General features: G+C 36.4%; 1 protein-coding gene across 1 annotated transcript in view; it reads left to right on the plus strand.

Annotated features, from left to right (window-relative positions):
- The window catches only part of LOC112053581 (uncharacterized), a 95,167-nt gene that overhangs the window by 54,239 nt on the left and 14,205 nt on the right, over positions 1 to 26,723 (plus strand). The window contains exons 2-4 of the mRNA XM_024093043.2: positions 9,658 to 9,824; positions 13,280 to 13,463; positions 15,343 to 15,482. Of these exons, the coding sequence (XP_023948811.1) occupies positions 9,658 to 9,824; positions 13,280 to 13,463; positions 15,343 to 15,482 (491 nt within the window). The remainder of the gene's footprint in view (positions 1 to 9,657; positions 9,825 to 13,279; positions 13,464 to 15,342; positions 15,483 to 26,723) is intronic.

Consider the following 26,723-nt stretch of genomic DNA (forward strand, 5'->3'; position numbering starts at 1 on the left):
TGCCAACATTTTTACAAGAAATAAATAATCTCGTCAATGAAAATTATTAAACGGTATTTTAGAAAAAACGATCATTTTCCTTTGAAAAATCTAACCATTCCATCAGTATTTTCTCATGACGTTGTCACGTTCAACTATCGTCAGTAAACCAACTCTACAGACAACCAATTTTTTTTATAAACACCGAGAGGCCAAGACTAACAGCTCTTTCATCTTTTTCATTTGCTGAATTGCTTTATTCAAAAAAATATACGATATCGGTGGTCGAAAGTTCGAAGTCGTCCAATAAAGTGGGCAGTCAATTTGCCCGCGGCCGTCGGGGTGGATTGATTTATATCAATGGTCTAATCTCGAGCGTTTGACAGCTTCTTAGCGTTGCGGAATGGCTTCTTTGGAGAAAGGAAACTTTTACTTTGGCCTTTTCAATTTCAATAAAATGTATCTTCAGTGCCTAGTGATAGCCCAGTGGATATGACCTCTGCCTCCGATTCCGGAGGATGTGGGTTCGAATCCGGTCCGGGGCATGCACCTCCAACTTTTCAGTTGTGTGCATTTTAAGAAATTAAATATCACGTGTCTCAATCGGTGAAGGAAAACATCGTGAGGAAACCTGCATACCACAGAATTATCTTAATTCTATGCGTGTGTGAAGTCTGCCAATCCGCATTGGGCCAGCGTGGTGGACTATTGGCCTAACCCCTCTCATTCTGAGAGGAGACTCGAGCTCAGCAGTGAGCCGAATATGGGTTGATGACGTATCTTCAGTAGCCAGTGAAATGTTGTATGCCAACTTTACATTGGAATACCACCTATATCATTAATTGGATATTATTATATCATAATAAATTCTCGAATATATGCGGTTTCTGTACTCAGAAGCTAGATAACGATGATAATCCGACATGCACAATTATGTCTTTAATTCCATTATTTATTTATGTATATATAGTTTTTATACTTCCTGAACATACGACTTGACATTGTAGACGATATTTAGGTATTATTTGTTTAAATAACGTTCGCTGTTGACCACAACTAACATTGAGATGTGGAAATTTCCTCTTTTAAGCGCCTCATTTTTCGTGACCTAGCAACACATTTAACAGTGTTTAACATCATTGCTAGGTAAAGATTTTATATTATTGCTTAAGAAACAAAAATAAATTATTAAAACATTCACTTTATCCGTTAAGGTTCCGAGGTATAAATCCCATTTGACTCCACAATTTAGTAAGAAATAAAATCATTCGAATGATTTTATTGATTATTTATTTGTATTCAAAAGATGATTTATTTCCGATAAAAGTTATTCATCGTTTTATTAATTACATTCATACCGGGGGCAATAAAATATGTGCGTCAGAACTGCCTGGATTGCCGCCTCGCTAAAGATTTTCAATTAAGATAACTCTCAGTGTAAAATGGTTGCCGTTTTATTGCTGCAGCAATTATTGTTGCAAATAAATATTGTCCGGCTACGCGTAGTTTCACGTTTTGAGTCAGTAAGGCATGTATAATTATTACAGGTATTCGAAATTTGTTTATGTAATTTTAGCCGACTCAGGAGTGATTACAAAAATAAGAAAACTAATGTCGAACAAAGGTTATGATTCACAACATTTGTCAGGACAACTTAATTAACAAATCAAACTGTAACCAAAATAAGACCCTAGAATGGCAGAGAATGACCTTGAGTGAAGTCACGCACTTGTGAACGATGTGTGTAGGGTTAAAGGTACCTTTGACTGGTAACAAACACTCCCCTTTTCCACTCAAGTCACTCTTCCCACCTATCCCAAGTAACCCATAAAGAATTACACAACAAGGGATGTGGACGGCTTGAACGGCCACGAGCACACTGAAGCCGTCCGTACCGCAAGTCGTTGCAACGCGGCGATAACAATAAGTAGGCACAGTTTTCAGTAAAATGTCAACCAGGAAGTGGATGATTATACCCCCGTGTTACCCCCCACTAATAAGCATACCTTACCTTATGCTTATAAGTGGGGGGTAACACGGGGTTTCATTATTACCATTAACATCTAATAGTCATCGTTTAAGTGTTTAATATTAATACATTATCTTCGTAACCCACTCAGAAGCAGCGTTGTAGCTTTTTTTTTACAATTCCTTACAGGTTAGATTACGATCCCACCGAATGGTAAGTGATGATGCAACCTAAGATGGAAGCTAACTTGTTAGGAGAAGGATGAAAATCCACACCCCTTTCGGTTTCTACACGACATCGTACCGGAACCCTAAATCGTTTTCTATTTCTGTAGAGATATAAGGTATTTTAATGCAGAATATATGGTATTTTTTTCAGTGTTGTAAGTAAATAAAAATCATTTTATTTTCGCCAGTTTCACAATTTTAGTCGGAGAGACATAATATGTATAATTCAGGTATATTTTGTAATGGTAAATGACGGCTGTTTTCACAGCTACTGAATTTTTTGTTTTAAATAAATCTCGTGTGTTTTTTTCGGCACTTCCACAATTTAAAGCTCGCAGGATGGACTGATGTTTTTAAACTATTTTACAGTGTATTTTATAATTATATTCTGTACATAAGATTGTGATGACTTTTACAAAACTTGAATACTTACTAATATTAGATGATTTAGACATTGTAGAAAATAAGCTAAAAAGTAAGCTTATCAACCCATATTCGGCTCCCTGCTGAGCACGAGTCTCCGAATGAGAGAGGTTAGGCACCCACCACGCTGGTCCAATGTGGATTGGCAGACTTCACACAATATGTATACGATTAAGAAAATTCTCAAGTATGCAGGTTTCCTCACTATATCTTTCCTTCACCGTTTGTCTCAAACGGTGAAGGATATTTAATTTCTTAAAATGTACATAACTGAAAAGTTGGAGGTGCATCCTGGATTCGAACCTACGCCCTCCAAATCGATGGCGTAGATCATGTCCACTGGGCTATTACGTCTCAACACTTACCTAACTACCAGCGAATTTAACGCCAACTTTTTATTGTTTTTTTTTTTTTTTTTTTTTATCTTTATTTTAGGGAGCTGAGTCCATTTTGGACTATGCCGCTCCGTAAGGCCGCCTTTGAAACAATGCTAATAATTTAATTAATTACCTTAAACTTTTCCTATAAAGCTGTAACAGCGCCCTGGCCTCCTCTGATTGAGGATGTGCCAGTGCGCTATTACAGCCGCCCACCTCTCTTAGTGCAGGAAATCTAAACAGTACTTCCCGTCGCACTGCCTCGTTTCTGACACACTCCAACAACACGTGGTAGATGTCCTCTGGCCTGTCACAGTCTGGGCAATTCGGTGACGGAACTTTTCCCATCAGAAAACCAAACGTGTTAGTTGGAATGTGTGCAGATCGGAGTCGCAGGGTATCAACAACGTCCTTTCGGTTAAGAGAGCAGTTGTTAATCCAGCTACTAATTGGTACTTGTTGGATGGTACGAAACCATATACCTTTATATTTTGAGCGCAAGTCGAAGTATTCATGCCACATATCATTGCATTTGTTATTTACCAAACTTACACAGTCAGAATAACAAGGAGATACATACATTAAATCGCCATCATATGTAGCTTGATCTGCCAATTGATCTGCCCTGCTATTCCCGCTAATACCTATGTGTGATGGAATCCACTGAATTTTAATAGATTTATTTACAGATTTGAGGTATAAAATGACTTTAATAATTTCGTAAGCTACAGGTAGTCCTCGAAAATTCGAGGTGCATCTAGCTAGATGTTGAAGGGCACTTTTACAATCGGTTAGAATTACAAACTTATCAAAACTAATGGAACAAATATAAGACAATGCTTCAACAATGGCTAACAGTTCTACATGCATAATAGAAATATTAGACTGAATTTGAAATTTTGCCTCAACTCCTTGTTGTGGATCCAAGAATGCTGCACCTGAACTAATGGTGTTTTTAGAACCATCTGTGTAAATTTGGTAAAAATCATCGTACTTTCTCTCCAAATACTTAATACAGATTTCGTATAGATGTGTAATATTGTATTTATTTTTAGGTTGGTGAATATCCTCCACATTAAAATACAAAACATCATTAAGATCTATTTGGCTAACCCACAAATCCATACTATACATTTCTAATTTATTACTTGTGTGTAGTAAAGTATCTACCCAATCACCTTGAACCGAAGCGAGTAAAGGAATCTTTCTTCTCTTCCAAAAATTAGGGGTAGATCTAGATAACAATAGCTGTAAACAACTTATTAAGTCCTCTTTACTGGACAACGATTTGGATTTTAATAAAAATTTTCCTGCTAAGAAAATTCTACGAATGTTCAATGGCTGTAAATTTAACTCTGTCTCCATAACATGGATAGGTGTACTTTTTAAGAAGCCACCTATAACTCGCATAGCCGTGTTTTGTACTCTGTCTAATTTATTTAAATGAAAGTTACAGCTGTCGGAATATAGGAAACAACCATAATCTAATCGGCTCCTAATAATGGCTAAATATAGGCGTCGTAAATGACGAGGATGTATTCCCCAACCTGACCCTGCTAATACTTTAAAAACATTAAGAAATTTCAAGGCCTTTTCTTTAATTTCTGCAATATGTTTAGTCCATCTTAATGATCGATCTAACCACATTCCTAAATACTTTACGTTAGTTTCTGTTTTAAGAGTTTGACTATTAATTTTAATTATGGCTGGAGATCTATTTGTTCCCTTTTTAAATACGCATATATTACTTTTGGATGCAGATATTTCTAACCCTATCTCAGCTAATAAGACATATAATTTATTCAAAGCGTGTTGGACATGTTGAACACATTCATTAAGTTTTTTGTTAGAAGAGTATAAAGCAAAATCATCAGCGTACTGTAATACTTCAATATTGCAATTGGTAATTTGACTATATATATTAGATGTCACTATATTGAATAGTAAAGGTGATAAAGGGTCTCCTTGAGCTAAGCCTCGGCCAGTATTACGCGACGTAGAACAATGATTTGCTTTGATTTTCAAATTACGGTCTTTTAAAAATTCCCATAAATAATTACACACTTTAATACCTACACCTAAATTGTCTAACTTGCATAAAAGAGTACTTATATCAACATTATTGTAAGCGTTATCTATGTCGATAAAACATCCTACTGTAACTTCATTTTTTGTAAATCCTAATTGTATTTGTGATACTAGCTTAGCTAGTCCATCGAAACAGGAATGACAATGTCTAAAACCTACAGAATTATGTGAAAATACATTATTTCTTTCCATAAACCATTCTAATCGTTTATTAATTATAGAATGAAAGATTTTACAAACACAAGAGATGAGGGATATCGGCCTTAAAGACGAGTAATTATCTAAATTTCGGCCTGGCTTCGGAATGGGTAAAATACTGATTTCCCGCCATTGCAATGGTACAAAACTAGTTGATAAAAATAAATTGTAAAGATTAATCAACCATTGTTTAGCAACTAATGGCATGTTATAAATCATGGAATATGAAATATCGTCACATCCAGGAGCTGTATCCTTTGTTTTTATTGATTTATTCAGTTCATGAATGGTAATGGGTGTTTCTAAAAGAGTGTTGTCGTTTGTAAATAATGGTTTACGAGGAGAAACGTAATCCGGACACAAACTATGTAAAAGAGCGTTAGATTTATCAGCATCTACGTGATGGCGAGGGACTTTATGACCTTTCAGCCAACGCATACGATGCCACATATCGTTTGTCGATGTTACTTCATTAATTGATGAGCAAAATTTTTGATACGATTTATATTGTTCACGCCTAATATTTCTCTGTGTCTCTGCAACAGCACATTCTAAGTCCTTTAAATTTGTAGGCGTTGGATTACGTCTAAATTTACCTAATGCTAATCTTCTTTTGGCAACTGATTGAGACAGTTCAGGATTCCAATATTCTCTGGGTTTAAAATTACTTTGTGGATTTAAACAATATTTAATATAAGGGATATGTAGTTCAGCTGCTTTGTTAATATTATTAATAAATAAATTATATGCCATCTGAGGATCTTCTGGGAAAACTAAGTCTTTAAATAAGTTATCAAGGTCTGAGTGATAACTTTCCCACTTGGCCAATTTAAAATTTCGTTTCTTCTCTATTTTAAAATTAGAGATGTAAGACGTGTTTATTCTAATTACAAAATGATCGCTACCTAGCGATTCATTTAATACCAGCCATCTTATCCTTAGTGCAATGTCAGGAGAGATTAATGTAATATCTGGCGAAGTCTCGCGTAATTGACCATCAACAAGTTGAAAACGAGTAGTGGAACCATCGTTTAGTACAATAAAACTACTATCGCTTATTGCATCAAGAAGTTGGGCACCTCTATGATCAGATTTACTTGACCACAAAGAGTGGTGTGCATTAAAGTCCCCAAGTATAATAGTATTGGTCATATTGATGGAGAAAATTCTATCCCAATCAGCTTTCGTAGTTCTAATATTGGATGGGCAGTACACACAAATGACATTACGAATTATGTCACAATTACTTATTTTTACGTGTATTATTTCTATTCCAGGGTTGGGATGTTCTACTCTACACATGTATGACTGTAAAGATTTGTGAGTTAGTATAGCCACTCCGCCAAACGATTCGTCCCTATCGCAGCGAAATATGTTGTAATCTCTAACCTTGATACACCTTTCAATATCGAGCCAGGTTTCACATAACGCTGCAACATGAATCTTTTCTTGGATTAACAACTGCTCGAATGCTTGTAATTTTGGACGTATACTGCGGGCATTCCACTGTACTAAGTTTAAATTAATATGTTTTTGGGCGTATTGATCCATAACATTAAATTAACAAATTAACTACACTCTTAATCACTGGAATCTTTGTAATAATGTCATGAAATACAAATTTCACCCACTGCATAAAATATTTAAAACCTCTCTTTATCTTGTCCATCCAGGATTCATCTGTCTTACTAAATAATACTGTCTTGAGTTTTTCAAGTAAATACATTAGGTAAACTTGAAACTCGGGTATAGTTTCCTCTTCTTTATCATCTCCTCTTTCACCAATATTTTCATCTCTCATTTTCGAATTTTTACTAGTCTCTGATTCACATTCCGACTCCGACCATTCCATTTCCTGCTGCTGGTTATCAATAGTAAAGAATATTTTCCTCTTTCTCCTTTTCTTCTTATTCTTCTTCTTTTTGTCATGTTCTTCACTCTTCGTAGTCCATTCTTCTGTTGTAGTTTTTCTTTCTTCTGTTGTTTTCTTATCCTCCTTGGTCTCTGATGTAGATGGCATTGACGTGGTTTGATAATCCATATTATTCTGATACGATTTTTTAGATTGCGGTGGGGGGGAGGGCTGGACATATAGTAAACCTGCTTTCTGATATGTGCAATTAAACTCCGACATCAGTTGGCGGATTTTTTTCTCTTTCATGTAGACTGGGCAACTTTTTGATAACGAAATATGATTTCCACCGCAGTTACAGCATTTAAATGTGGTGCGGTCACAGTTTGCATGGTTCTCTCCACATTTCGGGCATCGAATTCTATTGGAAGGGCACATCTTGATGAGATGTCCAAATCGCCAGCACTTTGAACACTGGGTTACTGGAAACACAAATGGTTCCACTCGGATACGCATATGGTGCAGGTATATATAAGGAGGCAGTCTGGATCCTACAAAGCCAATTCTTAGCTTCTCGCTTGGAACCCACGTACCTTCATCTGTTCGGCGGTTTAAGCGTTTTACGGAAATTATAGCTTCATCAGATGAGACATTGTTTAACAGCTCTTCAACTGTTATTTCCAGTTCAATGTCTGAGACCATTCCATATGATACCCCTACCTCCCAGGTTTTTTGGATTCTCCAGTTCAACCTCTTAAATTCCCCGTGGCTAATTAATTTATCCGCATTTACGACTTTATCAAAGTCCACTAAAATTTTAAACGGGTTTATATATCTAACGCGCGTAATGCCATCTATATCGTGCACTCGAAAACTTTTTATTGTTAGTGAATCGGATAATGTGACAGCACTGGTCAATGGCCCTTGCTTTTTAAATAATTATTATTTAATGTACCTGCTATTTTTATGTGGAAATCTTATATTTTAATTATAAAAATATTTTCAGGTTTCCTTACAAAGTTTTTTAATCTCCGAGTGCGGGATAAATTATAAATGAAGCACTTTTAGTTTTAAGAACTCTGTATTACTTGACCTGGTTTAGATTTTAAAACATTTGCATTCAAATATTTTTATATGAAATTAAACAAATTATTTAAACTTTTTCCCTATTAAAATTTTGTTAACTTTAATTATTATTAAGGAAAATTTTATCTTACTCACCTAACTTGATGTCCAAAACTGTTTAAAAAATCGGTTGTCTGTAAAGTCGGTTTACTGACGATAGTTGAACGTGACAACGTCTGAAAATACTGATGGAATGATTGATGGTTACATTTTTCAAAAAAAAAATGTTCGTTTTTCGAAAATACTGTTTAATATACTTCATAGACCAGAATATGCCTTATTTCTTGTAAAAAAAGTTGGCAACCCTAGAGCGAGGGAACGATGCATGTCGTCATCTTTTTGCGAGTGTGCAGCCGGCTCCATCGAATTATAAGACGTTATGGCGTCAAAAATGTTAATCCGTTACCGAATCTGGCAAAAATGCCGGATTCGGTATTTTTGTCGGATCCGGGATAATGTGAATAGCTTCATATAAATCGTACAGCCTCTAGTCCTTCCGGCAGTTTTACCGGTCCGACAAATCTCCCGTTTCGGCGTAGTGGTTACCCGGCCTTATATTACCTACACGTGAAACCATTTGCTCTAAATCGCTTCATCTGACCACAGTCTAAGGCAAATTAGTTGCATGTTTGCCGAGCGAGCCAACGCGACCTCTGCAAATATTTGTCTCCTTCATTTATTATGTTTGTTTTGTACATATTTCGTGCTTAATTCGAGTGACAGGTAATTTTCTCCGGTTTCATTTATACGTTCTTATAGTTGACATTGACTGAGATAGTTTTTTATTATGCTCCGTAGAAGAGATATGGACTACACCGCTAGGATGTAGTTTTACGTAGGTATTTTATGATTAACTTGTGCTGCAATTTCAACTAGAGTTTTCTTGGACGCTGAACTTTCATGTAAACGTGAGACCGTGGGTTTGATTCTCGGGTACAGTCAGATTAGAAATAGGTAGTTCCAGAATGAGCCATTTTCCTCATTTTCCTAAAAAAATATAAAATTATTTTAAACTTACGATAAAGAAGTTTCAGAAAGTCGGTTAACATTATCGGTTTGTTATCGCTCGTAAAAATAATTTTAAAATTTTACCCTTTGAAAATGTTGCGAGTCCTTGAACCTATTAAAATTGACACATATGATAATTGTGTTTTTGCTTACTATAATTTTTGAGAAAATTATTTTATATACTTCTTATCAAACCTTTCATTTGATGTGTCGCACGATGAAGTTTCATGTGATCCTCTTATAAGGGCTCCGTTTTTGTACTACGTGCGTTCGGAACCCTAAAAAGTAAACCTTGGCTGAATTTGTTGTGGGCTCTTTTCAGACCAAGGCGCATTTGGAACCCTCGTAATTTTAGTTTAATATTTTCGACTTTAACTACAACCTTTTAAATCATGACCTAACTTGTTGCAGCAATAACAACGGCACACAAGATCACCGAGCTCAAGGTCCCGCTATACGCCGACCCGCGGCGCGCGGCGGAATTGAGCTGCCACTTCCAGATGGACGACCAGAAACTGCACTCGGTCAAGTGGTACAGAGACATGAACGAGATATTTAGATACAACCCATCACAGAAGGTTAGTAACTAGCTTATAGGGGGAATTTAAGAAGCGAATTTTTTGTAACAATGATCAGCAAGCAATGGCTGGTGGGAGGCTTTGGCCGTGGCTAGTTACCGGCAAAGACGTACCGCCAAGCGATTTAGCGTTCCGATTCGATGCCGTGTAGAAACCAAAAGGAGTGTGGATTTTCATCCTCCTCCTAACAAATTAGTCCGCTTCCATCTAAGATTGCATCATCTCTTACCATCCAGTGAGATTGTAGTCAAGGTTTAACTTGTAAAGAATTAAAAACTAAGCCTTGTTTTTAATTCTTTACAAGTTGAAATAAATGAATATGTATTCTTCAATTCTCTTGTAAGTTTAAAACTAAAGAACGGGTCTACAATTTCAACAAATGATTATTTGCAATTTCGAAAGGAGTCAAGTCAATGTATTTTATCCAAAAATCATTCTTCGCATAAAACCTCTAACGAATAACAAAGCGTCGGTATGATTCCATTTACATTTCATGAAACAATTTCCTAATTTGAAGGAAAATTATTATAAAGAAAACATTAACCTTGCATATCGCAAAAATAATACGACCTTCGAAAACAGACACGGCTTTCGCGTAAAAGAAAATTATTTTAATGGCCGCAACACAACCGAGGTCGTAGTAATCCTCGTGTTCGGAGAACTTTGGCTTTTGAAAAACGTGACCTAAAATTTATAATTTGCAATGGCCTATTTCACTTGTTGACTCACATGTGAGGTCATGTTGAGCACTGCGGACGTTTTAATCACTATTGTATGAGTTCAACCATTAATTGGTGGGTTTTGCGGTGCATATGTTTAATTGAAGAAAACTGCAAAACCAGTGGCGTAGCGTGCTTTTGTATCAAAATTAGTTGGGGGCCCAATATTTACAAATGAAGGGTAGAGATTTTTCACAAAGAAAATAAAAATGCTTGCTTAAAATAAATATATCAGTTCACTCATCAACCCATATTCGGCTCACTGCTGAGCTCGAGTCTCCTCTCAGAATGAGAGAGGTTAGGCCAATGCGAAGAATTAAGAAAATTCTCTGGTGTGCAGGTTTCTTCACGATGTTTTCCTTCACCATTTCAGACACGTGATATTTAATTTCTTAAAATGCACACAATCACATCATTAATACGGCTGATACGGCGGTAGCTACGCCCCTGTGCAAAACACTCGCACTAGTGCTGAAATATTTAAGAAATTACTTCATTTAAATCACAGAGTTTCACACACACACTACTGCCGAATAAGTCCAGTGCGTTTCACATTTTATCATCATTATCATCATCATCATCTTCATCAACATCATCATCATCATCAACATCATTATCATCATCATCATCATCATCATTATCATCATCATCATCATCATCATCATCATCATCATCATCATCATCATCATCATCATCATCATCATCATCATCATCAACATCATTATCATCATCATCATCATCATCATCATCATCTTCATCAACATCATCATCATCATCAACATCATTATCATCATCATCATCATCATCATCATCATCATCATCATCATCATCATCATCATCATCATCATCATCATGATCATATCATCCGATGGACGACTACTGGACTTGGGCCTTTTGTAAGGACTTTCAAACACAACGGTTCTTAGCCGCCTTCAACCAGCGACTCTCTGCGACATGTTTTATGTCGTCAATCCCTTGGCGGAGGCCAATTGCATCAGTGATATTATTTACTAGCTGACCCCGCGTGGTTTCAGCCGCGTGGTTCCCGTTCTCGTAGGAGTACAGGGATAAAATATAGCATATAGCCTTCCTCGAAAAATGGACTACCTAACGCTGAAAGAATTTTTGAAATCGGACTAGTAGTTCCTGAGATTAACGCAAAGTCTTCAGCTTTAAATTATATTAGTATATTAGTATGTATTTAGATTTGTTGCAACTACTAGGTTCCCTTCAAAACTTCGCTATCAACCTAAAATCTTTCAGCTGAAAGTATTATTCTACTATAATATATTGCTGTAATTCCATCCTCGGCAATACACTTTTACTATAGCTTGGCAACTTCGTTCCTAACACTCCAGATAGTCCGCGCGGGCGGGGGAGCGTGCAGCGATGAATGAAAAACTCGCTACTGATGCACCTCACTTCCCCGCACGCACGATTTCACACCCACGTAGTCTATCCCCTCGTCGCCCGCACAACATAGGAGTATCATCAACTTGCCAGACTATAATACTCCATAAATAGCTACACGTGACTCTGAGTTAGATCGCTTAAGTGTTAGCTTAAACGCTTTATGTTCTGCGGTCACATCAGAGGATCTACAAGTTAATAGTCCTGCAATAGCGTTCGAACTCCGTCGTTAGTCTATTGTTGTAAGTCCTAGTTAATCCTCTGCTTCAGTTAAAGGGAAATCATAATAGATTGGTCTAATCTTTATTTTATATTAGGTATAAAAGCAAATGTAAGTTTGTTTGTTAGGTTTCGCGTTCGAATTCCGTCGTTAGTCTATTGTTGTAAGTCCTAGTTAACCCTCTGCCTCAGTTGAATGGGAGGTTATAACAGTTATGTCTAATCTATATTTTATTTTGTAAATGCAAATGTAAATTTGTTTGATAGATATCAAAAATTTTTTACACCACGGGAAAGCTACAGTAACGATTTTTTTTATTCTTTACGAGTCCTTGTCTACCTGATAATGCAATCTAAGATGGAAGCGGGCTAACTTGTAAGGAGTAGGATGAACGTCCACACCCCTATCGGTTACTACACGACATCGTACCGGAACGCTAACTTGCTTGACGGTACGTCTTTGTCGGTAGGGTAACTAGCCAAGACTGAAACCTCCCACAAGCCAAAAACTATACAGAAGAGACCGCAGGTTCATCTATTAGTAGGCACTACACCGATTTTAAAAGTTATACCATTTGAAATCTTCATTATCACCTCATAAACTTTATACTCTACATTTTTATCCCCGTATTCCCACGGTAACGGGAACTATTTCGACGGCCTCCGTGGCGCAGTGGTATGCGCGGTAGATTTACAAGACAGAGGTCCTGGGTTTCGATCCCCGGCTGGGCTGATTGAGGTTTTCTTAATTGGTCCAGGTCTGACTGGTGGAAGGCTTCGGTCGTGGCTAGTTACCACCCTACCGACAAAGACGTACCGCCAAGCGATTTAGCGTTCCAGTACGATGTCGTGTAGAAACCGAAAGGGGTGTGGATTGTCATCCTACTCCTAACAAATCATCCCGCTTCCATCTTAGATTGCATTATCACTTACGATCAGGTGAGATTGTAGTCAAGGGCTAACTTGTTAAGAATAAAAAAAAAAAAAAAAACTATACGGAAGAAACCGCGGGTGCATTAGAAGGCTAATGTTTTGGAATCAGGAAACCGTGGGTGTAATAGAAGGCTAATATTTTAAAGTAAAACTGACTAGTTATTTTGTCTCCAGCCACCAATCCGCCTGTACAACATAACAGACATCATGGTGCAAGGCGGGGACTGTCAAGTGGACTCATGCATGGTGAGGGTCATGCCTCCTCCAGTCGCTACGAGAGCGGCATACAGTTGTGAAATCTCCACAGAAGGCCCCAAGTTCCAGATAGCAAGACAAACTAAACATATGACTGTAGTAGGTGAGTTTTATTTTTGTTTCTATAGGTAAGTGTAGTACGCGGCCTATGACTTGACATATGCCCAGTAATATAATAATTAATAGTCTAATTCATTTGATTTTCTTAAATATATTTTATTTAAGTTTTTAGTTTCTTTAATTTGAATTTGTATTTATAACCTAACTATGATAAATATTGTGAATATTGGTATTAAGTTTTAAATTGAACAATTTTCCTTATTCTTTAATTTTTCTTTTTATTTATCTTTGTTTCATGTTTTTTCTTCATTTTAAATTAATGCATCTTAATTTTTAATTGTTATTACGACCTATTCTTTGTGAACGATGTGGCTTCCCGTAAGTAAAATTACATGTTTTGTATTATCCTAGAGTATTTAAGACAATTTTGTTGCATTTACATATAATTTTGTTGGTTGGTTGAAGACGGCAGAATGAATCTACCTACATCAAATTGGCACAAAGGTAAAATTTGTGTCTAGAATAGCTCTTAGGCGAAAACCGTGGGCCAAAGCAAGCTATAGGTATCTATATCTCTATAACTCTGAAAGGACTCTGTCCCACATTTCACTGGAACTGTAATCTAGTGAAGTCTAATGGCGGTAACTTTTGGCTGTGACTAGAACACACCAAAGTACTTAGACCAAAGAGTCAGTTTAGATAGATAAACTAAACTGAAAACAATCCCATTGAATCCAAACTTTGTTCGCATTCAAAGCTAATATCTACTTAAAACTTAACTTAAGTAATTCTCTCGTATAATTTACATTACTACAAAGCGATTCATAATGAAACTTCTTGAGTGAGATTATCTGAATTTCTAAGTCTCCTTATTTAGGTAACATGCTCTTACCTAAATCTACCAACGGAGCTCTAATCACTATCAAAGTCTTAATCGGTACAATACTTGCATAATAATCTTGTTTGTATACGTATCATCATCATCATCATCATTATCAACCCATATTCGGCTCACTTCTGAGCTCGAGTCTCCTCTCAGAATGAGAGGGGTTAGGCTATATTCAATAGTCCACCACGCTGGCCCAATGCGGATTGGCTAGAATTAAGAAAATTAAATAAATAATTGTAAAAATAAATAATTGTAAACTTATGCTGGCTTTTATTATGGGATTTTTACCTTAAAGCCTTAATTGTGAGCTACGTATGTTACGTTACTTCGTTATAAATAATTCAAACTCAACAAGCAATAGATAAATATTTTATCAAAATACAAAATTTGCAGCTTCTAATAATATAATTGCAAACAAAATCATTAAGTAATGAAATTGACGATATTAATTAATTAGTACAAAACACTAGTACACGTCCCGCGGTTTCCATTTTCTTAAGGAATATATAAATATAATATACATTGGCTTTTTGTAGGTGAGGGTAGTCTATACAAAAGATGTATGTCCTGCATTGGACGTCCATTGGCTGATATAATGGTGATGATGATAGGTATAAAATATACCCTACTTGAAAGAATTTAAAAATCAGTCCAGTAGTTTGACTTAAAACGTAACAAAAACAAACATAAAATCAAATTTTACCTCTTTAATATAATGTTAGTCCACCACGCTGGCTGCGGATTGGCAGAGAATCAGGAAAATTCTTGGTATGCAGGTTTCCTTACGATGTTTTTCCTTCTCCGTTTGAGACACGTGATATTTAATTTCTTAAAATGCACACAACTGAAGAGTGTGAGGTGCATGCCCCGGACCGGAATCAAAGGCATATCCACTGGGCTTGAACCCTCTCATTCTTAACTCAGCTCAGCAGTGAGCCGAATATGGGTTGATAATGATGAATGATGATGAATTGATTAGATTGTAATATGTATGGATATGAAAATTTTTATTTACGCCAAGATTTCCTTCCAGCAATGCCAGACAAGGACCCCATAATAATTGGAGCGCCTAAATTAGTGAAGCCCGGAGAGCAAATACTCGTGAACTGTACTACAGACTACTCGCTGCCAGCATCGGACATTAATTGGTACATCGACAATGAGCCAGCAAAGGTACGTTTTGGTTTTTTTTCTTGTACCTTTGGTATACGAGTATTTCAGGTCAAGATTTTCATTCGAAGTTTTTTTTTTTTATTTTGGCATGAACATTTCTGAATCTTTTGTGCCACTGTAAAATCTATTGAGTATTTTTTTTATTTTTTACAAGTTAGCCCTTGACTACAATCTCACCTGATGGTAAGTGATGATGCAATCTTAGGTGGAAGCGGTCTAACTTGTTAGTAGGAAGATGAAAATCTACACTCCTTTCGTTTTCTACACGGCATCGTACCGGAACGATAAATCGCTTGGCGGTACGTCTTTGCCGGTAGAGTGGTAACTAGCCACGGCCGGAGCCTCCCACCAGACCTGGACCAATTAAGAAAATCTCAATCGGCCCAGCCGGGGATCGAACCTAGGAACTTCGCCTTGTAAGTCCTACGCGCATACCACTGCGCCACGACTCGAGCTCAGCAGTGAGCCGAATATGGGTTGATAACGATGAAAACCTCTCAATATTGCACATCTTCTAAATCGGTAACTCGTTGAATCTATGCATGTAACGTAATTATAACTTGTAAATCAAATTCACCTTCGCAACATATGCTAAGAACAGCGATAACACTAATTAATTAGTATATCACTACAGAATAATCTATTCATCATCCGTTATAATTACCATTTGCAAGACGATTGCATTCAAACGGTATTCAAACTAAGCCTTTAACCCTTCGTAATGTACAGTTGTGTTATATTAATACGCTTTTCGAGCGAACAATTTAAAAGACAAGCATGTTCTAAATTGAGAAGTATGTGTATTTCTTCACATGTGGATTAAAACTATGACCTAAGATCCCAAGATACTTATTTTAGCAGTAACTGCAGCTGTTAGCAGAAACTGTAACCAAAATAAGACCCTAAAATGGCAGAGAATGACCTTGAATGAAGTCACGCACTTGTGAACGTTGTGTGTAGGGTTTAAGGATCCTTTGACTGTTAACAAACACTCCTCTTTTCCACTCAAGTCACTCTCCCCGCCTATCCCAAGTAACCCATGAAGAATTACACAACAAGAGATGTGGACGGCACAAACACCACGAGCACACTGAAGCCGTACGTACCGCAAGTCGTTGCAACGCAGCGATAACACTTATGGAAGTACATTTTGGATTTCGACGAAATAAAGTCGTAACTAACGAATAGTTGATCATACGAGAACTCAACAAAATCAACGTGAAAAATGTAGAAAGACCCAGTTATTTTTTTAATAAAATCCGTACTTATCTAACCTTGTACCGTTGATTGGAGTCTCACGTCGAATACGTACGACCTTCTTATGTCGGTCCTCATTAGGAAATGCCAAGAGGGAAAAGAGTTACATATTCATAAATATTTCTATGTAGGTGGGCTTACCACACGTTTTATTCAAATAAACATCTGAATATTTTACGATGCGTAATTTCAGTGTTGTAGGTACCTACAATTTTATTGTTCTATCAAAGGCTTTTTACATGATTACACTCTCCATTGTTATTCTTTGACGGAATAAGCGTACTTATTGTCACAGAATACATAACAGTTCAAGGTTTCTACATGATAAGTAGAAAACTTCTTAGAAGATAGTACGGAATGCTGTTCTTATCATAATCATCAACAACAACCCATATTTTTTGCACTATTGAGCACGAGTCTCCTCTCAGAATGAGTCTATAGGCCTTAGTCCACCATGGCTAATGCGGATTGGCAGACTTCACTAGAGAATTAAGAAAATTCTCAGTTATGCAGATTTCCTCAGGATGTTTTTCGTTCACCATTAACGCTATACAGCATTCATCAATTTATGTTTAATTTATGTAATTAACCTTATATTTGTCTATAATTTCCACACCATCTATAATACCTTTTAGACCAGAATAACAAAGCTGATTACCGACAGAAATAACCATGGCGATTGGCTATCGATATATTGACATTTAGTAGTTCTTCGTATTCAACTAAACTTGGCTACAAGAAGGTCTTTTAAAACATTCCAGTAAAAATTTGGTACATTTCTCGGTGTTATGTCATTCGACTTACCCATTGTGACCTGGATTTGTAAAAAAAAATTGCCGAAACCCCGCGGTTTCATCAAACAGAATACGTACCCGTGAGAATGCGGGGATAAAATATAGCCTGTGACACTCACAAATAACGTGGCTTTCTAGTGATAAAAGATTTTGAAAATCACTGATAAAAGAATTTCATTACTACCTACAACACCACAAACTTGATCTCTTTATAATATTAGTAAAGTTTAATTTATCAAGAATTTTCACAACTGATCTTTTCTATTTGTCTCATTGGTCTACACCAATAATAGAAGAATGGTGCAGAAGAGTATTTGAACCTAAATCAATATCCGTAGTACATCAGTTATAGAGTTGAGTACTTATAGAAGTGCTCAATTCCATTATCCACGAATGCCATTTCAACCCACAGCGTCTTTGCAATAGACGATGCAGCCGAGAGATAGGCCAACTCGATTCCGTTGTTTGCCTTCTACCCTAATTGAATCAGGGAAGCTACCTGATTGAATTAGGTAGCACCTTGCTATCAATTACTTAGATTGGCATAAGGGCGAGAAAGGAAATTTATTTGTGATACATTGTTTGTCTGTAGAAGTGCCAATAACTCGACTGTTGAACATAGGTTATGTATTCGTAATACTTTCAGTCTAAAGCCAATAGTTTTTCTAATCTGTTTAATTAGTCGAAAAGTCTAATCTCTCGGAAACAGGAATTAAGCATTAAATTATTACACATCAAGTTATAATTCATCATCATCCTGATCAACAACGCATGTTCGGCTCACTGCTGAGCACGAGTCTCTTCTCAAAATGAGAGGGTTATGGTGAGTCCATCACGCTGGCCTACCGTACGCGTAGAAAATTAAGAAAATTAGGTGTGTAGTTACTTACGATTATTTACCTTCAACTTTGGAGACACGTGATATTTAATATCTTAGAATGCACATAACTGAAAAGTTGGAGGTGTATGTTCCGGGTCGGATTCGAACCTACGCCCTTCGCCCTTCGAATTGAAGAGTTAACATCCACTGGGCTATCACGGCTCAAGTTATAATTATCACTTGCTAAATTCACGAAATTTCACGTTGAATGTATCTTATCTATACTAATCTCTACTAATATAATAAAGAGGAAAGATTTAATTATTTGTTTGCATGTAATGAATAGGCTCCGAAACCAATTTGAAAAACTTTTAACTATTGTGAAGTTACTCTATTTTAGAGTAGAGGCTATATTTAAAAAAAAAAAATCTTTTTAAAACTTCAATAATAAAACCCAAGGTGTAAAAAATATCTTAAATATTGTTTACACCACGGGTAGAGATCGGGTTGGATAGCGGTAGGGTAGGAGTAGGCTAAGGGTAGGGTAAGGATAGGGTAGGGTAGAGGTAGAGGTAGGGGTAGAGTTACTAGGATACCAGGATAGGGTTAGAGAATGAGCTAAGCTTGACCGGGTCCGCTAGTGGTAAGTAAATTTAAAAATGTGTTAAATTTGTAAAAGCAGAAAAGATTGCACTTATAAATAAAGTAGGTTAAAATATATTCCCTATATAGATAAAATTGTTGTTGTTTGTTAGAGAAACAGCGGACCACGCAAACAACACTTTGCCGATAGGCGTTGCACTCGAGGGACAAGCTAACTCGATTTTGCTGTTTGCCTCTTACTATAATCGAATCAGCGAGCCAGCCCAATCGAATCAGGTACTTCCTATCTATTATTGCGATTAAAGTGAGGCTGCCCAATAGACTGGATGAATTTCGAAAAGCTAACGTTTCACTGTTCCCATAGAAAATATTTCTTGAGTGAATTTTATGAGATTGTACTACAGATAAAGTATACAAAAAGGAATTGTATATTTGAAATTAAATGTTGACGTGACAACGTCTTATAATACGATGGAGACGGCTGCACACTCGAAAAAAGATGACGTCATGCGTCGTTCCCTCTTTTAGGGTTGCCAACTTTTTTTATAAATAAAGTATATTCTGGTCTATGAAAATTATTAAACAGTATTTTAGAAAAACGAACATTTTCTTTTGGAAAATGCAGCCATTTCATCAGTATTTTCTCATGACGTTGTCACGTTCCACTATCGTCAGTAAACCGACTTTACAGACAACCAATTTTTTAATAGTTGGAATAAGTTTAAGTTTTGTATTGAGTTGATGAGAAATTGAAAAATAAATACTAATATGATGAGCACTTAGACCGCTAATACGAGTTGGCGAATTTAGGGTGATAATGTTAAACTCCTATACGATCACTATTAAATGTTAACAATTATCATCATCATCATATCAGCCGATGGATATCTACTGTCCTACAGTAGATATCCATCGGCCTTTTGGGAGGACTTCCAAACATCACTATCTTCAGTCGCTTGAATCCAGCGAATCCCTGCGACTCGCTTGATTTTGTCAGTCCACTTGGTGGAGCGATCGGCCAACACCCATTTTCTAGTGCGGGGTAGCCATGCCAGCACCTTGGGAGCCAAACGTCTATCGTCTCTTCGAACTTTCTGCCCCACCCCACTTCAGCTTCGCAACTCGTTGAGTTATGTTGTGTATGTATGTGTGTTAATGACTTTGTGGCAGCGTTGATTAATAAAAAGCAACTTTTGATTTGCAGCAGTTGTAATCCTTTTTTTTACATTTTTTGGTTAGTAGAGGCAGACATCTTGGTGAAAAAAATTGACAATGAATTAAGACGCGTGCACTGAAATGACGAGACAGAATCGCGCGGGCACAGATTAATACTTCACACCTTCACAGACCCATAATACATGTAATGTCAGTTAGACGGAGAATTTTGAGTGACACTAACACAGAGCGCGAGCGCGAACAATGTGTAGTAATACGTTAGCGATAATGATAAAAATGTAACACATCAATGGCACGTGCTCTCTGAGGCACAGGGTGTAACATTAGCAACATACCAATTCAGTGCCAAAAATTTTCATTTAAACATAGAAGAAATAAAAGTCAATACTTCATAACCAGAACTCAAAACCAGGACCCCTTGATCTGAAGATACATAGCCTAACCACTGGATAAATAAGACAGTTCAATTAAACACGAAACTAGTTCAATTTCACTACGCTACACTAATCTTTTACTCGTATCTACAAAATCTTTCCCGAACGTATCCAAAAATCTGGAAGTAATCAAATCGGAAATCAAAAGGCGGTTCAAACATGCTATCTATGCAGAAGCGCTGCACTCAAAAGATAGGCTAACTAGATTAAGCTGTTTGCCTTTTACTCTAATGGAATCAGCAATCCAATCAGATCTGACTGAACTATCAATTATTGTGATTAGGCTCAATCGGCATTCGGATTTGTAGATCAAAGCGATAATCCAGTGAACCGTGTCGCAAATTTCAATGGGATTTTCATTCTTGTGTTGAGATTACGTTTGTCTCATACTCTTGCGGACTGAATGCCTGCGATAGTTAGACACACCTCTTTTTTTTTATTCTTTACAAGTTAGCCCTACAATCTCACCTGATGGTAAATGATGATGCAATCTAAGATGGAAGCGGGATAACTTGTTAGGAGGAGGAAAATCCACACCCCTTTTGGTTTCTACACGACATCGTACCGGAACGCTAAATCGCTTGGCGGTAGGTCTTTGTCGGTAGGGTGGTAACTAGCCACGGCCGAAGCCTCCCACCAGCCAGACTAATACTAATTAAGGAAATCTCAATTAAATTAAATTCTAAAAAATTTAATTAAATTAAATTCTAAAAAATTAAATTTAATTAAATTAAATTCTAAAAAATAAATTTAATTAAATTAAATTTAATTAAATTAAATTCTAAAAATAAAATTTACCTAAATTAAATTCTAAAAAATTAAATTAAAGAAAATCTCAATCGGCCCAGCCGGGGATCGAACCCAGGACCTCCGTCAAGTAAATCCACCGCGCACACCACTGCAAACAAATAGAGACTGAAGGGATTAGAATGATGATAATGATGTTCTAACCACGAAAACAAACTCGAATGTAAAAGGTAATTTTGGATACATTTTTGTAATAATATACTAATATCCGTTAACCTTAGAAGTCTTTAGCTATAAAAAAGTTATGGCACCAAGTTTCAAGGAGATAAGAACCGTTGAAAACGTCTAAAATTAAAAGGTTGTAAAATTTCCAAATAAGTATCAAACTTTTACATGTTGTGTTGTGAATTATAAATAAGCGAAACATTTCAAACAAGATAACAAGTTTTATCTTTTATTTATTTAACTTGTTAAGATATTATGTACCTAGAAATAGGCTTAGTAGATCAAGAGATAACCTCCCTTACCACAAACTTTACCTTCTTTGATAAAAGAATATTTGCCAGATATTTTATAAGAATTGAGCTGGAATGGCGACCCGCACTAGTAAGCGAGTGTTGGCCGACCCCCCACCAGGTGGACTGATGACATCAAGCGAGTCGCAGGGATTCGCTGGATGCAGGTGGCTCAGTATCGTGATGATTGAAAGTCCCTACAAAAAGCCTATGTCCTGCAGTGGACGTCCATCGGCTGATATGATGATGATGATGATGATGATGATGATGATAATGATATTTTATAAATATGACCAATATTCTTATTCCCCTCCAAGTAGTCGGAAAATACTGTCTTAGGAGTGGGTTTTTTTTACTTTTTATTCTTTATAAGTTAGCCCTTGACTGCAATCTCAGTTGGTGGTAAGTGATGTTGCAATTTAACATAAAAGCGTGCTAACGTGTTAGTCGTAGGATGAAGAACCACACCAATTTCAGATTCTACACTACATCGTAACGGAACGCTAAATCGCTTGGCGGTACGTCTTTTCCTGTAGGGTGGTAACAAGCTACAGCCGAAGCCTCCCACCAGCCAGACCTGGACCAATTTAGAAAACCTCATTTGGCCCAGCCGGGGATTGAACCCAGGACCTCAGTCTTGTAAATCATAGTCTTATTTTCTCAACGGTAAAAGGACTGAAATCAATACCATGAAGTTATGAGGTCATTACTGTTGTCGTAGGTGTACTAACAGAAAAATTCTTTAAATAATGTCATTTAGGGTTATAAGTTTTTAAAAATAATACCCCGAAAGGGTTAAAAAGGGGTTGAAGTTTTTTTATTTTAAATCGTTTAAGTTTTGAGTAAGTCTCCTCTCAGAATTAGAGGGGTTAGGCTAATAGTCCACAACACTGGCCCAATGCGGATTGGCAGATTTCGCACCTAGAGAATTAAGAAAATTCTCAGGTTTCCTTCACCTATTTGAGACACGTGATATTTAATTTCCTAATATGCACAATTGCACATAATTGAAAAGTTTGAGGTGCATGTCCGGACCGAATTACGGCCTTCGAATCGAAGGCAGAGGTCATATCCACACGGCTCACAATAATCTCGTTTGTTCGGTGTATAATAAAATACACCTATTTTATTATCTATCCAAATCTTTTACCAGATCTTACGCACATAATAGACTGCTATAAATCTGCGACAAGTACGTATCTTAAATCATAGGAGTATTATTTCCTTTTCAAATCACAATTCATAATGTGCCGGTCTTAGTACAATACTCGTACTATCCGATTTATTCCAACAAAGACTTTGTTATTGAAGACCGGTTGATATATTATCTTGTCGCTTGTACCTATAATATTTTATTGATCTGAGTTGTATATCTGTGACTAGCGGACACCCGCGATTTCGTCCGCGTGGAACTCAATGTAAACTTTCAAGCTCTATTTCACCACTTTTCACACATTATATTTCGTATCTTTTTTATGATAAATGAATAATTTTTTTAAATTGTAAATCCAAAAATGAAAGACTTTTCATACAATCTTTCAACCCCCCTTCTTATTTTATTTTTGCAATAAAAAGTATCTTATAACCATCTCCGTATTATGATGGTCTTCAACCGTGCCAAGTTTTATTTGAATTCATTCAGTAGGTTCAGCGTGATGCCCGAATAACAAAAAAGAACACGGACAGACAGACAAAAAATTTTTAGCTTCAGTATTCATTATATAATTCTATAATGTAAAGAGGAAAACAATAAAAAAAACATTGACAGTCCAAACTCCGTTCACGTAAAATTCGGTTTTTCGCAAACCCTGCTGGAACCATGGATTTTCTGTCTGTAAAAAAACTGTGTTTTCTCAAGTGTTTATTTACACGATAATAAAACACGATCAAGTTTTTTTAAAATTTCAGTCAGTTTGCCTGTTTGTCCGGGCTAATCTTCGTAACGGCTGGACAAATTTTGAAAGGATTTTCACTGAAAGATAGAGGATTTAAATGAGCAACATATAGGCTACTTTTCCTTTCGGAAAAGTTCATGGTTCCTGCGGGATTTACGAAAAACTGAATTTTACGTTAATGAATTTATAACACGCTATTAATTAATAACAACAATCGAACGAAAAAACACTGTCGTGTGTGCTAGTAAAGTAAAAAAGTAAAAACCAAAACGTCAAACAATTTACTACAAAGAAAAGGGACATTCCACGAGATATATTAACCATTTTAAAAGGCCGTTAGTGAAGATATAAAGTGGCCCGACTAAGTCTTAACAATGAGCTCCGTAATGGCAAACAAAACAAACGCCCCAGCGATATAAAGGATCCCGGGTGTAAAACGTACCCGTAAATAATACGCCCAATCCTAATATATACGGTCTATATGCATAGCAAGTGGAAACTTCTATTAATGCCATCTATTGTTAGGATCTTGAATATGAGAGGAATGAAATGATTTTGGTATTGAAGAGAAACGAAATATCTATATTATTAAACAATATTCCCATTCCCCTCCAACTAGTCGGGAAAGACTGTGCTAGGAGTGGGTACGACAATAGACCAACAGGGTGAGGATTAAACCACCCCTCGGTGATGAATCCAACCGCTCTTTCCGTTGAGCTATTGAGGCTTTGCGATTTATTTAAAAATCAATGCCACTTTTCGTTGTAATTTTATTACTCAAGAACGGGCTCACCTATCCAAACCAAATGTTTAGGCTTTGTTCGGATTATTTTTCGTTCGTTCGTTCGATTAGTAGATGGTTTATGTAAACTTTGCACAAAATCGGTCGAGCGATTCTTCATTTATCACATTTTTTGTAACAAATGAATTTAGGGGCAGAGAAGGGGTAGGGTAGGGTAGGGATAGGGAAGAAATTCACATAATATATTATGTAACTATTGATTGACCGATAACTAATAAAGTGACCTAAATTTGCTGTAATTACTTTTTACCATACAAAATTTATAATTTCTTTAAAAAAATAAAGAAGACTGTATTTAAGAAATTTAATATCACGTGTCTTAAACGATGAAGGAAACCTGCATAACTGAGAATTTTCTTAATTCTGCTTATGGTGCCAAATCGTATTGAGCCAGCGTGGTGGACTATTAGCCTAAGGTGGCCTAAGCCTTCTCATTCTAAAAAGAGATTCATCCGTGCTCAGCAGTAAGCCGAATATGGGTTGTTAAAGATGAAAATGATGAATCTTATAATTATTAATACGTTTAGATATGGTATATAACATAATAAATGTAATATAACTATACCAAGTTCATACATATAGGTCTGAATTCAGACATTTATACGGGTCTTAATCAACCTGATATTTTACAAGATTAATAAACCTTTTACAATTTTACGTCGAGGAGTCCTCAGAGAAATCAGTTGTATAACAAATTCCGATTTTAGTCTCATTAGTCTGGACTTTTCAACTGAACATAATTCCTTTAAATTACAAATGTCAATCGATAGAATATACTTAGTAACCGGACCAATGAAATTTGATTTAGGTTTCCATTAGGGAGACAAACAGTAAAACCTAGTTATCGTTAGACTATCTTGAGTGCATTACCTATTGTCAAGACTACCTATACGTTGTACAAGTCTTGTTGCTTCTTTTAAAGGTTTTTTTTTTTTTTATTATTTATTATTATTTATTTCATAATCATTATCAACCCACATTCACTCACTGCTGAGCTTGAGTCTCCTCTCAGAATGAGAGGGGTTAGGCCAACAGCCCACCACGCTGGCCCAATGCGGATGGGCAGACTTCACACACGCAGATCATTGAGAAAATTCTCGGTATGCAGGTTTTCTCACGATGGTTTTTCTTCACCGTTTGAGACACGTGATATTTAAATTCTTGAAATGCACATATTTGAAAAGTTGGAGGTGCATGCCCTGGATTTGAACCCACACCCTCCGGGATTGGAGGCAGAGGTCATATCCATTGGACTATCACGGCTTATTATTATTTATTTATTGATATACCAACAGTGACAACAAGAAACATTTATAATCGATACATAGGTAAACTTAACGAATAAAGCTATAACCACTAATTCACGGTTACCGGACATGAATACAAGTCTATGGTATCTGATTTTAGCCCGTTGGAGTATTAAGTACATGCCTTGTACAAGCTAATCGTTTCGTCTACATTTTTGTTCTTAGTGTTTTTTTCTCATAATTTACTTTTATGCTTCTATTTATTAGAGAGACGAATATCTTAGCATTCCGTGGATTCACCGTGCGTGCCGGGTCCATCGCGTGGTAGAGAGAAAAACACCAAGCAAAGTCCGGGACTTGTGGTTACTGGATGTAGGGTTAAGGAATTCCTTGACGATCGATCAACACTCCTCTTCTCTGCTCGTGTTGTTCTCCTTACCTATCCAAATTTGGTAAGATCCTATTAGAGCAGCTTTGGATACTCGTTCTAATATAGAACTAATTGCACTTCTAGAGAAGAGAATACTTTTTCTTAAATTATGTAAATTGAAGCAAAAGGCAACTAATTTATGTAATTTTATAAAATAAGTTCGAAATTTCCTACCTTAATTAATATTTTAATAAAAACCACTTAATAAAACAGAGTAATCATTTGAACTTTAAAAAGCTCGTAAATTCATGCATATTAAAGCACTCTCAAACGCTTTTATTCAGTGCATACTAATGAATAATGTAATAATTACCTGGGGAATGGGGAGACTCATAGTGAAGTTTTTAATGTGATCGCATACATAAAGGATAGGTTTCAAATAGGCGGAACGGTTAAAAAAATCGGCAAAAACGAAAAATTATGAAATGAAATATTTTTAATCTCATTTTTAACTTTCATATTATTAAAGTTGGTTAAGTAAGGCTTTATGATATTAGTTAGTTGCATTCTGTAACAGCCAA

The sequence above is a fragment of the Bicyclus anynana genome, chromosome 11, assembly GCF_947172395.1.
Source record: "Bicyclus anynana chromosome 11, ilBicAnyn1.1, whole genome shotgun sequence".
NCBI lineage: Eukaryota > Metazoa > Arthropoda > Insecta > Lepidoptera > Nymphalidae > Bicyclus > Bicyclus anynana.